The 14,135-nt window shown below is 44.4% G+C and overlaps 1 protein-coding gene across 1 annotated transcript in view; it reads right to left on the bottom strand.

The window, feature by feature from the left end:
• Nucleotides 1–3,411: 3,411 nt before the first annotated feature.
• Nucleotides 3,412–14,135, bottom strand: part of LOC144824601 (gamma-crystallin-1-like) — a 55,793-nt gene continuing 45,069 nt past the window's right edge. Inside the window, exons 2-3 of the mRNA XM_078683654.1 lie at nt 11,369–11,611; nt 3,412–3,741 (exon numbers count right to left, since the gene is read on the bottom strand). Coding sequence (XP_078539780.1) covers nt 3,469–3,741; nt 11,369–11,611 — 516 coding nt within the window. The 3' untranslated portion in view covers nt 3,412–3,468. The remainder of the gene's footprint in view (nt 3,742–11,368; nt 11,612–14,135) is intronic.

Here is a 14,135-nt window from a genome sequence, read left to right as displayed (position 1 = left end):
CACCCACAGTCACAGAACTGGGTTTAATCCATTGTTCTTTTGCTCACTATGCTAACACAGTTATGAACCAGCCATACACAAATCAGTCTTAACCCTGTTCCTCATGGGAACAGTCCAGCGCAAACTGGTCAAGAATGATTTGCATATGGCTGGGTGTGAACTGGAGTGGTGAAGTGAGCTAAAGAACGATGATGGATGCAACCCAGATCTATGACTGGGGTGAGTGTCTGAAAATTTTCAGCGCATCGTCCATAATCTCCTTGTGTTTGCTTTGTTCACCCGAAGTTGGCAGGGTATGCCCAGACATGAGTCCCTTGCTCACTTTGCCGGTGCAAGGATGCTTGTTTTTCGTTCCAGGGAAGACCTGGCTTAGCAGATCGGGCTGGACTGCTCTCATGAGGAACAGAGTCAAGGCTGATTTGCATATGGCTGGGTCTTAACTGGGGTTCTCTAAGTGAGCTAAAGAACAATGATGGATTCAACCCAGATCTGTCAAAAGGGGTGAGTGTCTGGAAAGTTTCAGCACTCTGTCCATCATCTCCTTGTGATTTCTTTGTTCACCCTAAGTTGGGAAGGTATGCCCAGACGTGAGTCCCTTGCTCACCCTGCCACTGGATTCAAAGCTAGCCTGGCTGATGAGGGGTGTTACCCCAAAAGCGGTCTCAGGATGCTTGTTTCCGGTCCGGTGAAGACCTGGCTTTTCAGTTTGGGATGGACTGTTACCATGAGGAACAGGGTCAAGACTGACTTGAATATGGCTGGTCTGAACTGGGGTGGCGAAGTGAGCTAAAGAACGATGGTGGATTCAAACAAGATCTGTGACTGAAGGTGAGTGTCTGAAAAGTTTCAACGCTCTGTCCTTCATCTCCTTGTGTTAACTTTGTTCATCCCAAATTTGCAGGGTATGCCCAGATATGGGTTTCTTGCTAACTTTTCCACTGGATTCAAACTTACCCAAAAACAGGTCCCGGGATGCTTGTTTGCGGTCCAGGCAAAACCTGGCTTGTCAGTTCGGGCAGGACTGCTCCCCAAAGGAACAGGGTCAAGACTGATTTGCATATGACTGGGTCTGAACTGGGGTGGTGAAGTGCGCTAAAGAATGATGATGGATTCAACCCAGATCTGTGACTGGGGGTGAGTGTCTGAAAACTTTCAGCGCTCTGTCCATCATCTCCTTGTGTTTACTGTGTTTATTTGGTAGCCATAGTCTCCCTTTGGGCAGAAAGCACAGGTCCCCTTGATGAGTCTCTCTAATTGATGAACAACCCCAGCCGACCTCCTTCTTAATCAGGCTGGTACTCAATGAAACGTATCACATAGACCACTCATACGTTGAATGGTTCAAAAAGACTACGAACTAGAAATGGTTTATCAAGAACACAACCCCATAATCTTTACAAGGAAATAACAGGACAATCCTACATGTGTGCATCATGTTGCTCATTTCCTAATAGTAAGCTTTTTTTTACTGTATGTATAAGAAATAGAAAAAGGTCTTCTGAAGTGCTGGCATTTGTTTAATGGGGGAAGGAGCTGAAGGACCAAGGTGTCATGCAACAGGTAACAACTTTATCTTCAGAGATGGTAAGGAGGAGAAATGTGAGGATGTGCAGTGAAACAGCAATGGAAAAACCTGGGTCCAGCATGTACAGATGCCCCAAAGTGGCACTTTTGAATCGCTATTCAAGAATCGCAAAACACCATGTATGTAGGATTTGCAAATAAGTTTGTGAATCCTACATATTCCTTAATTGTGAATTGCAAATTGCGAATCGCAATTAAGGAATACCTCCCCATTCATTCTTATGGGCCTAGAGGCCCATAGCAATGAGACCCATAGGAATGAATGGAAGACATTCTCAATTTGCGATTCTCAATTAGAGAATTGCAAATTGAGTATGCAATTTCAAGGGTGCCAGGGTGTCAAAAGGACAGCGTGTTGCATCCCTGAAATGTGCATGTGTGCACATGTGGCACACATACATTCACCTAGGGCATGTATGTGCGCCACATGGCACTTTGAAAAATGCAAGAAGGTGCATTTTTTAAAGAAATCGCAAATTACCACTAACTTGAAGTTGGTGGTAATTTGCGATTCCTTATGGCCAAATTGCACTTTTTGTGGGCCTCTTACATTGCATTTGAAGAATCGCAATTTGCGATTCCTTAAATGCAATCGCAAAATAAGGAATCGCAAATTTGTTATTCCTTATTTTGCGAGGCTGTTCTCCATTCATAAATTCAACATAGCTAAATTGCAATCGCAAAAGCCGCAAATGTTGGCGTTTGTGATCGCAATTTTGAATGATACATATGGCGCTTAGGGCCAGATGTAGGTAAATCGTATTTACCGATTCTTAAATACCGAATTTTACCGATTCGGTATTTAAGAATCGGTAAATATGAAGGGGTGATATGTAGGTAATTTTTTAACTTGGAATACCGAATCGGAAACATTCGGTATTTACCGATTCGGTAAATACCGAATCGGTATTCCCAATTGATTCCTATGGGCTGTGAAGCCCATAGGAATCAATGGGAAATACCGATTCGGTATTTACCGAATCGGTAAATACCGAATGTTGCAAGGGTGCAGGGGGTGTCACTTTGACACCCTCTAGCACCCCGAATTCAGGCACGTGTGACATGTGGCACACAGACATGCCCTAGGGGCAGGTCTGTGTGTCACATGGCATAGGTGTGCATGCACACATGTGCATGCACACCTGGATTCGGTATTTTACCACCCAATTGAATTGGGTGGTAAAATACCGATTCTGTATGGCCTTTGGGACTCAGAAGAGTCCCACCTACATTTAGATTTACCGAATCGGTAAAATTACTGATTCAGTATTTTACAGATTCGGTAAATTTACCGAATCTGTAAAATGAATGCCCCTACATGCCGATTCTTAAATACCGGTCGGTAATGGCTGAAATCGGCCGTTACCGACCGGTATTTAGGCTCCTACATCTGGCCCTTAGTCACTAAAAAGTGTTTGTTTAAAAATTCACATCTCCGGTTTCCTACAGTTGACTTTTTTGAATTTTAGTGTCATTTAAATCATAAAAATATTTCCAATTTTTATGAATTGCTGTTGGATTTCTATTGTGTGTTGTGTCTTATGTATGTAACGTATTGCTGTTTTTTAATTGCTTTAAACCCTTGTCTCCTAAGTTAAGCCTGCCTATTCGCAGCCAGCTACCAAGGGCTGAGCCAGGGAATAATTTATTGAGACCGTGACTGGACCTTATATTGTGATTATGGCCTTTTTACTAGTGGTAGGTACCTACCTACATCTAATAAGTAACCACCTTTCAAAAGCAACTATATAGATTACATATGTTTTAAGAAAAGCAGTGAGGATCTTAATTTTCAACTGTTGAAAGGAAGAAAAATACACTTTGAAATCAAGGTATTTTAAGTTTTATTAATACAATCTAAACAAAGTTACTACCTACAGTAGTTTACAAATATCCCATTCTTCTGAAGGAACCAACCCTGGGGCTCATGGCTCCCCAGTCGGTGTATCTCCTGTACTCCCCAGGCCTCAGGTAGTATTGACGTCCTCTATAGTTGGGCTCTTCATAAAAAATCCAGTGCCCCTCAAACACATTACAGGAGTGGATGTCATTGAAGTGGAATCGGTCATAGACATTTGGGCAGTCATCTGTGAAGTCCATCATCTGCCCTTCGAAGTCACTTTCCTCATACAGCCTGATCCGGAAGGTGCCACGGTACTGAGAAAGTGAAAAGAAAAGAAGAGATGCAAAAGATCAATTTTTAGATCAACATGGCATACCACTGGAATATCGAGTTTTAAAATATCATGATGGCAAAATATCAGGTTCTAAATAACTGCTATTAAATTATTGTGAAAGTATGAAGGTAAGTATATATCGGTAAGCATTGATTAGCTCCTCTTTGATTCACACATATGTATTTTGACAATATATGTTACTTTAAATATAACATAGATGTAAAGTTAAGAATTGTACATCTATGTACCTTATATTCATGACATTTACGTTTATTTCCACACATCAATATATTGTTTTACTCAATATTCTGACATACAACTGATCCACTTACAAAACACGTGTTTTTCACTAAAATGCTATAGAAACACCCTGTATATATTCATACAGTATTTATACAGAATGTTATTTCACGTCTCATTCTGAAAAGGAAACTGTATTATATTCTTTTCATCAAACAGAAAGATAGCTTGACAGCATACACTATAAAGATATGTTTTACCAGAAGATGAATTATCTAACTGGAGTTATTTCTTCTATTACCAAAAGCAGATAAATTAAGAATGGATAACAAGGGGACACATCACATCAGGTAGGATACCTGCACCCCATTGATTGTAGGTATGTCTAAACTGCTTTTTCAAGGTTTCCACGGTGTTACCAATCATTATATGGACTATGCTGAGAATTCTTTAGATTCCTTGACTATTCTGAACACTGGCTTCTGGTGATAGAGACCCTGCATTGTAAATTAAGCACTGCATTTTAAATGTGTGTCCTTACAATATGATGATCTAGACCACCCAAACTGCCGAGTGTGGTGTTGCTTCTTTGCTCTCTGCTATCTTACAATATAACTCTGACCCACACAAAATTAAATGCAAGACAATCACACATGACTTTCATTTAGCAAACAACATCCATATAGTTAAAATTATGGTAACCCGAATACTGGTGAATATGATGACAGACCTATAAATAATGTTGCTAGTCAAGGAAAAGGATGTTATGCTGCCCTGAATGATGTAATCCAGCCTATTTTGAGATGGTACTAATGATGCAGATATTCCATCCACTGTATTGGAATTGTCATAGGCTGTAATGCACTTGTAATATGATGGATGGGATATCTATCATGTTTGTGATGGATGGGATAGCTGCATGTTTGTGATTGAGAATCCCATCTGTCAAACTCTAAATATGTGCCATGTTGTTGATCACACCAAGAGTCAAGTTCACAGTCAATTTAAACCATGCCTTAGCAGTGTTAAGTATTAAACTTGCACCCCATTTCAGGAAGGAGGACAATATTGTGTCTTGTAGGAAGGAAATACAGACTTCATTGTACCTAGCTGCAACATGTGCCTTCAATGCCCATACAAGTTTCTGTAACAGCTAAAGGTGTCCTGCCCCAGCTACTCTTTCCATTCTACTAGGGAGCACTTCACACTTGAGACTGGACAGGAAAGAGTCAGAGAGGCAAATATATGCCATCAATTTGTTTGTTGTATATTTAAAGATCATGTTAGCACAGTCAGAATACAGACCTCTCAGTATATATGTGCCTTGTTGGCTACATAAGGACAAGTCATGTGTATCTTACACAATCTCTACAATTTATTCCTGCATGTTTTCAAAGGTTTCTGATAAATAGTTGCTATGATTTATTTACTCACAAAATCCAACCTGTAGTAGATAGTACCTGCCCAACACACTGTAAATAGACTCAGGTCTGATCATATTATACAAAATTAACAATTTAATGCTGTTCTATAGTCCATCTCTGTGGGACTTGGCCTTTTTGGCTAAAGTTCCCTAAACATTTTGCTTTCCCCCTAGACCATTTTCCTGACAGAGTTGCCAATTTAGATGCTTTGGGTACTTTGCCACTGCTGATCAGTGTCAAAGTACAAGTGTTACCTGTGTAAATTGTAATAGTAATTGGTTGGCCATGATTGGTATGTTTGCCTTACTAGTAAAGTCCCTAGTGAAGTACACTGTGAGTGCCAGGGCTAGTAATGCAAAGGCGCACGGAGACGGAAACTCCAGCCTGCAGTGTAGAGCCTGCGTGCATGTTGGCCTGACCAGTGCAATCACTTGTCAGGCCTTACTTTCTCTTTTGCATACACAGTAGGCACCCCTTTGGTAGGTCCTGGTAACCCTGGGCAGGGTGCAGTGTAAGTAAAAGACAGGATACCTGCACCCCATTGATTGTAGGTATGTCTAAACTGCTTTTTCAAGGTTTCCACGGTGTTACCAATCATTATATGGACTATGCTGAGAATTCTTTAGATTCCTTGACTATTCTGAACACTGGCTTCTGGTGATAGAGACCCTGCATTGTAAATTAAGCACTGCATTTCAAATGTGTGTCCTTACAATATATGATCTAGACCACCCAAACTGCCGAGTGTGGTGTTGCTTCTTTGCTCTCTGCTATCTTACAATATAACTCTGACCCACACAAAATTAAATGCAAGACAATCACACATGACTTTCATTTAGCAAACAACATCCATATAGTTAAAATTATGGTAACCCGAATACTGGTGAATATGATGACAGACCTATAAATAATGTTGCTGGTCAAGGAAAAGGATGTTATGCTGCCCTGAATGATGTAATCCAGCCTATTTTGAGATGGTACTAATGATGCAGATATTCCGCCCACTGTATTTGAATTGTCATAGGCTGTAATGCACTTGTAATATGATGGATGGGATATCTATCATGTTTGTGATGGATGGGATAGCTGCATGTTTGTGATTGAGAATCCCATCTGTCAAACTCTAAATATGTGCCATGTTGTTGATCACACCAAGAGTCAAGTTCACAGTCAATTTAAACCATGCCTTAGCAGTGTTAAGTATTTAACTTGCACCCCATTTCAGGAAGGAGGACAATATTGTGTCTTGTAGGAAGGAAATACAGACTTCATTGTACCTAGCTGCAACATGTGCCTTCAATTCCCATACAAGTTTCTGTAACAGCTAAAGTTGTCCTTCCCCAGCTACTCTTTCCATTCTACTAGGGAGCACTTCACACTTGAGACTGGACAGGAAAGAGTCAGAGAGGCAAATATATGCCATCAATGTGTTTGTTGTATATTTAAAGATCATGTTAGCACAGTCAGAATACAGACCTCTCAGTATATATGTGCCTTGTTGGCTACATAAATGTAAATGTAAATGTAAATGTAGTATACTTGTAAAGCGCACAGCTGCCCCAGCAACGGGGCGTCCCGGCGCTGTATAACTCTGGGGAACCCGTCCTGGCTTTCCCTGTGGGATGGTCCCTTGCCGGGAGTCCCCAAGGTGGAGCCAGGCATCCCCGGAATTGGTGGGGCCGTTGTGGAGATTAGGCAAGCTAATGCCCAGAGTTGCCGAGTGGAACCCCTGATTAGAGTAAGCACCGAAGCGAGAATTATCGAGTCCGCTGACCAAGGTCCACGACCCTGCCGCATCAGGAATTGAACCCTGGTCCCAGGCTGACTTCTGCTCTCAGGCCTGCCGCCTCTAACCAGTGAGCCACACTACTCCATAAGGACAAGTCATGTGTATCTTACACAATCTCTACAATTTATTCCTGCATGTTTTCAAAGGTTTTTGATAAATAGTTGCTATGATTTATTTACTCACAAAATCCAACCTGTAGTAGATAGTACCTGCCCAACACACTGTAAATAGACTCAGGTCTGATCATATTATACAAAATTAACAATTTAATGCTGTTCTATAGTCCATCTCTGTGGGACTTGGCCTTTTTGGCTAAAGTTCCCTAAACATTTTGCTTTCCCCCTAGACCGTTTTCCTGACAGAGTTGCCAATTTAGATGCTTTGGGTACTTTGCCACTGCTGATCAGTGTCAAAGTACAAGTGTTACCTGTGTAAATTGTAATAGTAATTGGTTGGCCATGATTGGTATGTTTGCCTTACTAGTAAAGTCCCTAGTGAAGTACACTGTGAGTGCCAGGGCTAGTAATGCAAAGGTGCACGGAGACGGAAACTCCAGCCTGCAGTGTAGGGCCTGCGTGCATGTTGGCCTGACCAGTGCAATCACTTGTCAGGCCTTACTTTCTCTTTTGCATACACAGTAGGCACCCCTTTGGTAGGTCCTGGTAACCCCTGGGCAGGGTGCAGTGTAAGTAAAAGACAGGACATATACTGAGGTGTGTGCTATGGCCTGACAGTTAAAAACACTCCATTTCGTTTTTCACTGGTGAAAGGCCATCCTGCCCATAGGACAGAATGGGGGAGGCTGGGTATTGTGTTTTGTTAGCCTAGTTTCCTATAATTGTGAAATACAGAGGTGAAGTTTAGTATGTATGAAGGTGCTTTTGTCACTGTGTGTTCAGAAACCACTCTTTTGGAAAGTGGCTGAGTTTTGTGCTTTAAGCATTTCTGTGCGTCTCTGTTGAATGTGGATTGACTGTCTGGATCTGAGAGGAGAGCGGAGCTGGGGGAGGTCTTGACCCAAGGAAGGGGTTGAGATGCCACCAGGCTGACCTGCATCTGAGAGTAGGCGAGGAGAAGCCCTGGGCGATGAAGACGCCTGGGTTGCTGCTATAAAACAATTGACCCGTCTCATTCTGAGTGATTAAGGATCCAGACACCCAGTATCAAAGGGAGAAAGTTGACACTGGGAGAGTGACACCCAGAAGTGATTTAGGCAGGTGTCAGGGACCCCTGAGCACAATGAACTTAAAAGACATTTAGGGGTATAACTATGAGAGCTGAGACGCCTGAACGTTGGAATGGAACAGAAATGGATTGAGACTGAAAAGGCTTGGACCCATTTTGTGGTTAAAAGGAACCTCTGCTAAGGAAGGAACAACCGAAGAGACTGCTGGGGAAGGACCAACCCTTGCTTCGTGATCTGGGGCTGGTCTGCAGTTTGCTGTTTTAACCAGTGAAGAGGCTGTTGGGACAGTGCTTGGTGCACTGGGCCACCCTGCTTGACAAAGACTGCTTTGTGCTATGTCTTGTTACCCCAAGGGCCCGAGGTAAGCTGGCTCCCTGTTTGGAAATACAGGAACATAAAAGTTTCTGGAGAAGTTTCAAGTGACGTGGTGGGTGCGTGTTGTGGCAGCTTGAGACCCTCGGAAGGTGTGCCCTGTGATCTTGGACACACGGAGGAGTGAGACTCAGACGCGATGGGTGCGTGTCATGGTGCACAGGAGGCACGAGTGAAGACTGCCTGGCTAACGTGTGCATCGAAGGTGAAATGAGTCTCAGATGCTCTGGGTGCGTATCTTGGTGCACCCCAGAGGTTAGTGAAGAGCACCTGGTCCACATGTGCATCGGAGGTGGAGTGAGTCTCGGACGTGCAGGGTGCGTGTTGTGGTGCACAGAAGGTGTTGGTGAGGAGCGCCTGATCAACGTGTGCAGCAGAAGTGGAGTGAGTCTCGGATGCGCAGGGTGCGAGTCGGGGTGCACCCGAGGCATTGGTGAAGAGCACCTGGTCATCGAGTGCACCGGAAGAGAAGTGAGGCTCGGACAGGGTATCGTGTCGTGGTGCAGCCAAAGGCGTTGGTGAAGAGCACCTGGATATAGAGGCACTGGAGTTGGCGTAAGTCTCAGTGAAGCAGTGTGCGTGCTTTGGTGCAACCTGGGACTGTGGAGGTGATTGGCTGATCATTGTGTGCACCGGAAGAAAGTGAGTCTATGCAGCGAGGTGTGCGTGTCTTGGTGCCAACTGAGACTGCAGAAAGGAGTGCCTGGTGAGCGTACACTCGGAGTCGACGTGGAGTCCCATCAGCGTTGTGTGTGTGACTTCGTGCCAGAGGAGACCCGAAGGGTGCTGTGGTGAACGTGCACCCGGAGTAAAGTAATCTCAGGGGCGTGGGGTATGTGTGCCCTATGGCTGCCTGAGACCTTACTAACAGTTGCGGCCCGTAACGGCAGCCCCGGAGGAGCTGAGCTGCCAGGCTGAGGCCCATTGATAAAGTTCTGCACTGAAGGCCCAGTTCACTGAAGGAGGAGAGGAGAGTGGGGTGGCGCCCCCAGGTAACGCGGATCACTACCTGGGCGGGGTGCGGGCTCGGAGGAACACTCTCTCGGCCTCTCAGTCCTTCTGACGACGTGAGCCTTTCCTTCGGCTCACATTGGGGCCCGTACTGACGAAAGGAGTGGCAGTACTGAGGTCAGAGTAAGAAGCTGCACTATATGTCATCGTTGAAACATGTGGGGAGCAACTGTTACCGAAGAGGTTGATTGTCGTAATACACATTGCCAATATTGCTGCTAACGAACTGCTGGACTGTCTTGGGACGCCTGACATTATTTCTGCATTATGAAGTACACGGTTGTAGCGCTATGCAGTGCATATTTCTCCATTGCAAAGTACAGGATTGCAGCGGCCCGCATTACATTATTTCTTCATTACAAAGTACATGATTGTAGCTACGCATTGCATTATTCCTTAATTGCAAAGTACATGATTGTAGTGGCCCACATTGCATTATTTCTTCGTTGCAAAGTACGTGATTGGGGTGTGACGCATTGCATTATTCCTTCATTGCGTAGTACATGATTGTAGCTGGACGCATTGCCTTATTTATTTCTCCCATTGCAAGTTACTGGGGTGTATCATTACGCACTGTATTATTTCGCCTTTGCCCAGCACAGCATTGTATTGTTACGCAGTGCACTATTGTTTGTCCATTGCAACGTGTGTGATTCTAGCATTGCGACCAGCATAGCATTTTGAAAGAGATGGTTGGGATTTGAACCTACCAGCCAGCCGGAACGAATATTACCCTTTATTATATGTTGGTCTTTGTATCGTGTGGTCTGATCGTATATCTTTTTATATAAAGTTTATACTCGTTTTTATCAAACTTGTGTGGAGTCCATTTGTGGTGTCAGCAGGGGGTTGCTGTGGGTGTGGTTACACATACTGTATACTTGTGCCTTGTGGATGGGCCTGGCTGCTTGTGCCAAGCTACTAAGGGGGTGAGCTGGAATATCTCAAACGGTGTCCTTACTTGGCGTAACGTTAAGTGAGGAGTCCCGGGTCTCGCATTTGGTGACAGTGGTGTGGGGCAGGGACTCCGGCTTCCAACAATCTCCCAAAAATATGTGATTCAGATTAGATGGCCAGCCTTTGGACCAACAACCTCATTAGCATCAGAACTGTCCAATCCTGCTTAAGTTTGGGAAACAGCTTTAGGTACACCTCTTTAAAGAGCACTCCCTCATGATGCAGCAACAGTACGATTTGCCTCTTGAAACCAACTACTACCCCTCCATTCCACACGTAGACTGAGTCTTTGCTTTATACCATATACAGCGCTCTTCTGCTTTTCAGCTACGGGCACACTATATAAATACCACAAACATACGTGCATACGTAAAAGAACAGGGTGTCATGGTTGATCAATGGATTTTGATACATCTCCCTCCATACTAAAAAGGATGTGCAGGGCTTTAATTATCAAAACTGTTTGGAGAGAGACATAGAAATGTGGATGCTCTAGAAAAGCACTTGTTGCATTAGTGACCTATTTAAGACAGAAGCATAAAATATACATTTCCAATATTTGTGTCTTTAAAAACCAAAATAAAGTTGTTAAAAAAGCTGAAAGCATATGGGATGAACCTGGACTTACTTCAGGGATCATTCGACAGGACCTGATAGAGTCATTGTATCCCATCCACCGCTGGTACTCGGGGTACTCCCCCATCCTCAGATAGTACAGGCGCCCTCTGTAGTTGGGGTGCTCATAAAGCATCCAGTTTCCATTTTGAACACGGAGGGAGTTGCAGCGACTGAGGTGGGAGTGCAGGTCTGCACTATCAGAATTGCACTCATAAGAGCGGCCACCAAAGTTTCTGTCCTCGTAGAAAATAATCTGTAAAAAGGATGATAAAATTAAACATTATATAAGCTATTGGCTATGCTGCGTTGCACCCGTAGCAGATAACTCTGTTCTCATTGACCCCGATGAAAGATAGACTTTTGTCATAATCCTCAAACTTGCTATCTAATCTCATATTTACACTTTCTGTTGAAATCACATACCTTGATACTAAAAAGTGACCTGGTGAATCATTCCTGAATGTAGCCTTTTTCCAGACCTTAGAATGGGTAAATTGACCTATGACACATCCAGCTTTCCAACTGGCTGTTGAGAGATCCAACTTTAGAAAAGTATTGAGCTAATCGCTCTTTTTATCACACTTTTTAAGCCGTTTTTTTTTATCCTGAATCAGAGTACACATGTAAGAATATAGATAGTCTACCATCTATAAAAGTATTGCTGTACATAGAGTGGTTCTAAATCTGTTCAGTAACATCAGAAAATAAAAACCTAAAGCACCCACATGTGGATGGTGACTTCATACAGTTGTTAGGGTTGTGTATCTTTATTCGCCTCACACAACCCCAGAACTGCCCCTTCTAAAACGATGTTGATAAGTGGTGGGCCAGGTAATTATTTGTGTACCATTTGCAGGACTTTTCACAAGGCGAGGGTAGGGGTCACCAACAAGTTCTCAAGTGATTCTCTCTTGTTTCCAATTGGTGTCTGTGGGCTTGGAACACTATCAGTGGTTAATTTGAACCAGTGGTAGCAGGTGGGACTCACCAGCACTCTATTCTGAGGACAATGAGTTATATCTCTTAAACTTTGATCCAGCACACGAGAGAGAGGAGCACACAAAAGGGAGGAAATATGCTAGAAGTTGAAGAAAAAAGACTGTGACAAAGGGAGAAAGTTGGAACCTGGAAGAGTGAGATAAAAGGACAGGGATTGTCTGGTGGTGGACGAAGGGGCTTGTAGTGGAATCAGGGCTACAGCGAACATAAACTCACCTTCTCCAGTGCTCAAAACAAGTCAAATATTCAGGGCGTGGCTTAGCAGCCAGCAATGGCGGACACATGAGTGAGAGGCTCTGCACTGACCTGGTAATTATTCCCTTAAGACACTGCATCAGGTGGCCTTATGCTGTACCAAACGCCACGCTGCCACAGGGGGGTCTGCCACCACTGGAGGGGAACCACGGCAGCCCGGAAATCGAGTTTTGATGGAATGGTCGGACCCTGCGCATGACTCTGACCAGGCCCTGCTAGAAAGAGCTTGTCGGGTCGGATGTCGGTCTGGGGACTGGGACGAGCCGGTCCCGGAGCCTACCAATGCAGAGAGAAATGAATGGACTGCAGAGGTGGATTTTGGCCCTGGACGGCTGACCGCGTACCCACTGGGGACCTGAGCCAGTTGCTGTGGAGGCGGCGTAGGCCGGGCGAGATCGGTGGCACTGTGGCCCCCCTGGGGGACAAAGCTAGGCAGTTAGACCACGAACGCAAAAGAACGTCGGGCCCAGACCTGGGGAGATCGCAGACCCAAAGGTGGGCCAGGTGACAGATCCGAGGAGCAGTGTGCCTGATTTGCGCCCGCAGCCTCCATCCAGCCTTATCCTGCCCGAGATTTGAAAAGACACGTGGAGGCAAGAGTTACTGCGAACCAAGTGGTGTGGTGGCTTGATGTAGAGCTGCAAGAGAGCTGGCGGTGGCTCCCGGTCTGGGTCCTGTGCTTGAGAGGCCTGGTCTGTGCGGCTGTCCATAGTTGAGTGCGGCGAGTTGCCCTGCTTTGGGGTGGGGCCCTGCTTGGCTGTGCCCCCTGGACCGGGCGGCTGCAGTGGGATGATCTATGGCCATGAGACTCGGTGGGTGGCACCTTGGAGGAGCCCCATTGAGACACCTGGTCTGGGCAGCCCAGAGACGGAATGAAGTAAAGAAGAGGCCTTGAGCCACGGAAAAGTGACTGGTGCAAAGCAGGTGAGAGCCACTTACCCCCACATGCATCATTGTAGGATTTTCCACTTCCTAAATTGCGAAAACTAAGGAATCGCAATTTAGGAATTGCAAAATCCTATGCATCAAGAAATCCTAAACGTTTTTAGGATTTCTTAATTTTCGGAAATTGCGATTCCTTAATTGCGAATCGCAATTAAGGAATGGCATTACATTGATTCCTATGGGCCTAGAGGCCCATAGGAATCAATGCCGTTTTGCATTTCTTTTTTTTTGCACTCGCAATTTGTTGATGCTTTGCAAGGGTGCAGAGGGGGGTCCAAAGGACCCCCCCCCCTGCACCCCTGAAATGTATTTTAAAGTGCATGTTTCACACACACATGTCCTAAGGACATGTGTGCCTGTAACATGAAAGTTTAAAAAATGCATTTTTTTGCTTTTTTAAAGATTTTTGCAAATTAACACGAGGGTCAACCTCGTGTTAATTTGCACTTCCTATTTCAAAATTCGCTATTTTTTAAAAATGGATGCTTTGCATTTAAGGAATCGCACAAATGCGATTCCTTAAATGCATTCGCATTTTTAAGAAATGCAAAAAATAGCGAATTTTGAAACTCTGTTTC

Source organism: Lissotriton helveticus, chromosome 3_1, assembly GCF_964261635.1.
Source record: "Lissotriton helveticus chromosome 3_1, aLisHel1.1, whole genome shotgun sequence".
Taxonomy (NCBI): domain Eukaryota; kingdom Metazoa; phylum Chordata; class Amphibia; order Caudata; family Salamandridae; genus Lissotriton; species Lissotriton helveticus.
Note: the sequence above shows the minus strand (reverse complement) of the source record. Positions and strands in the feature narration are given on the sequence as shown.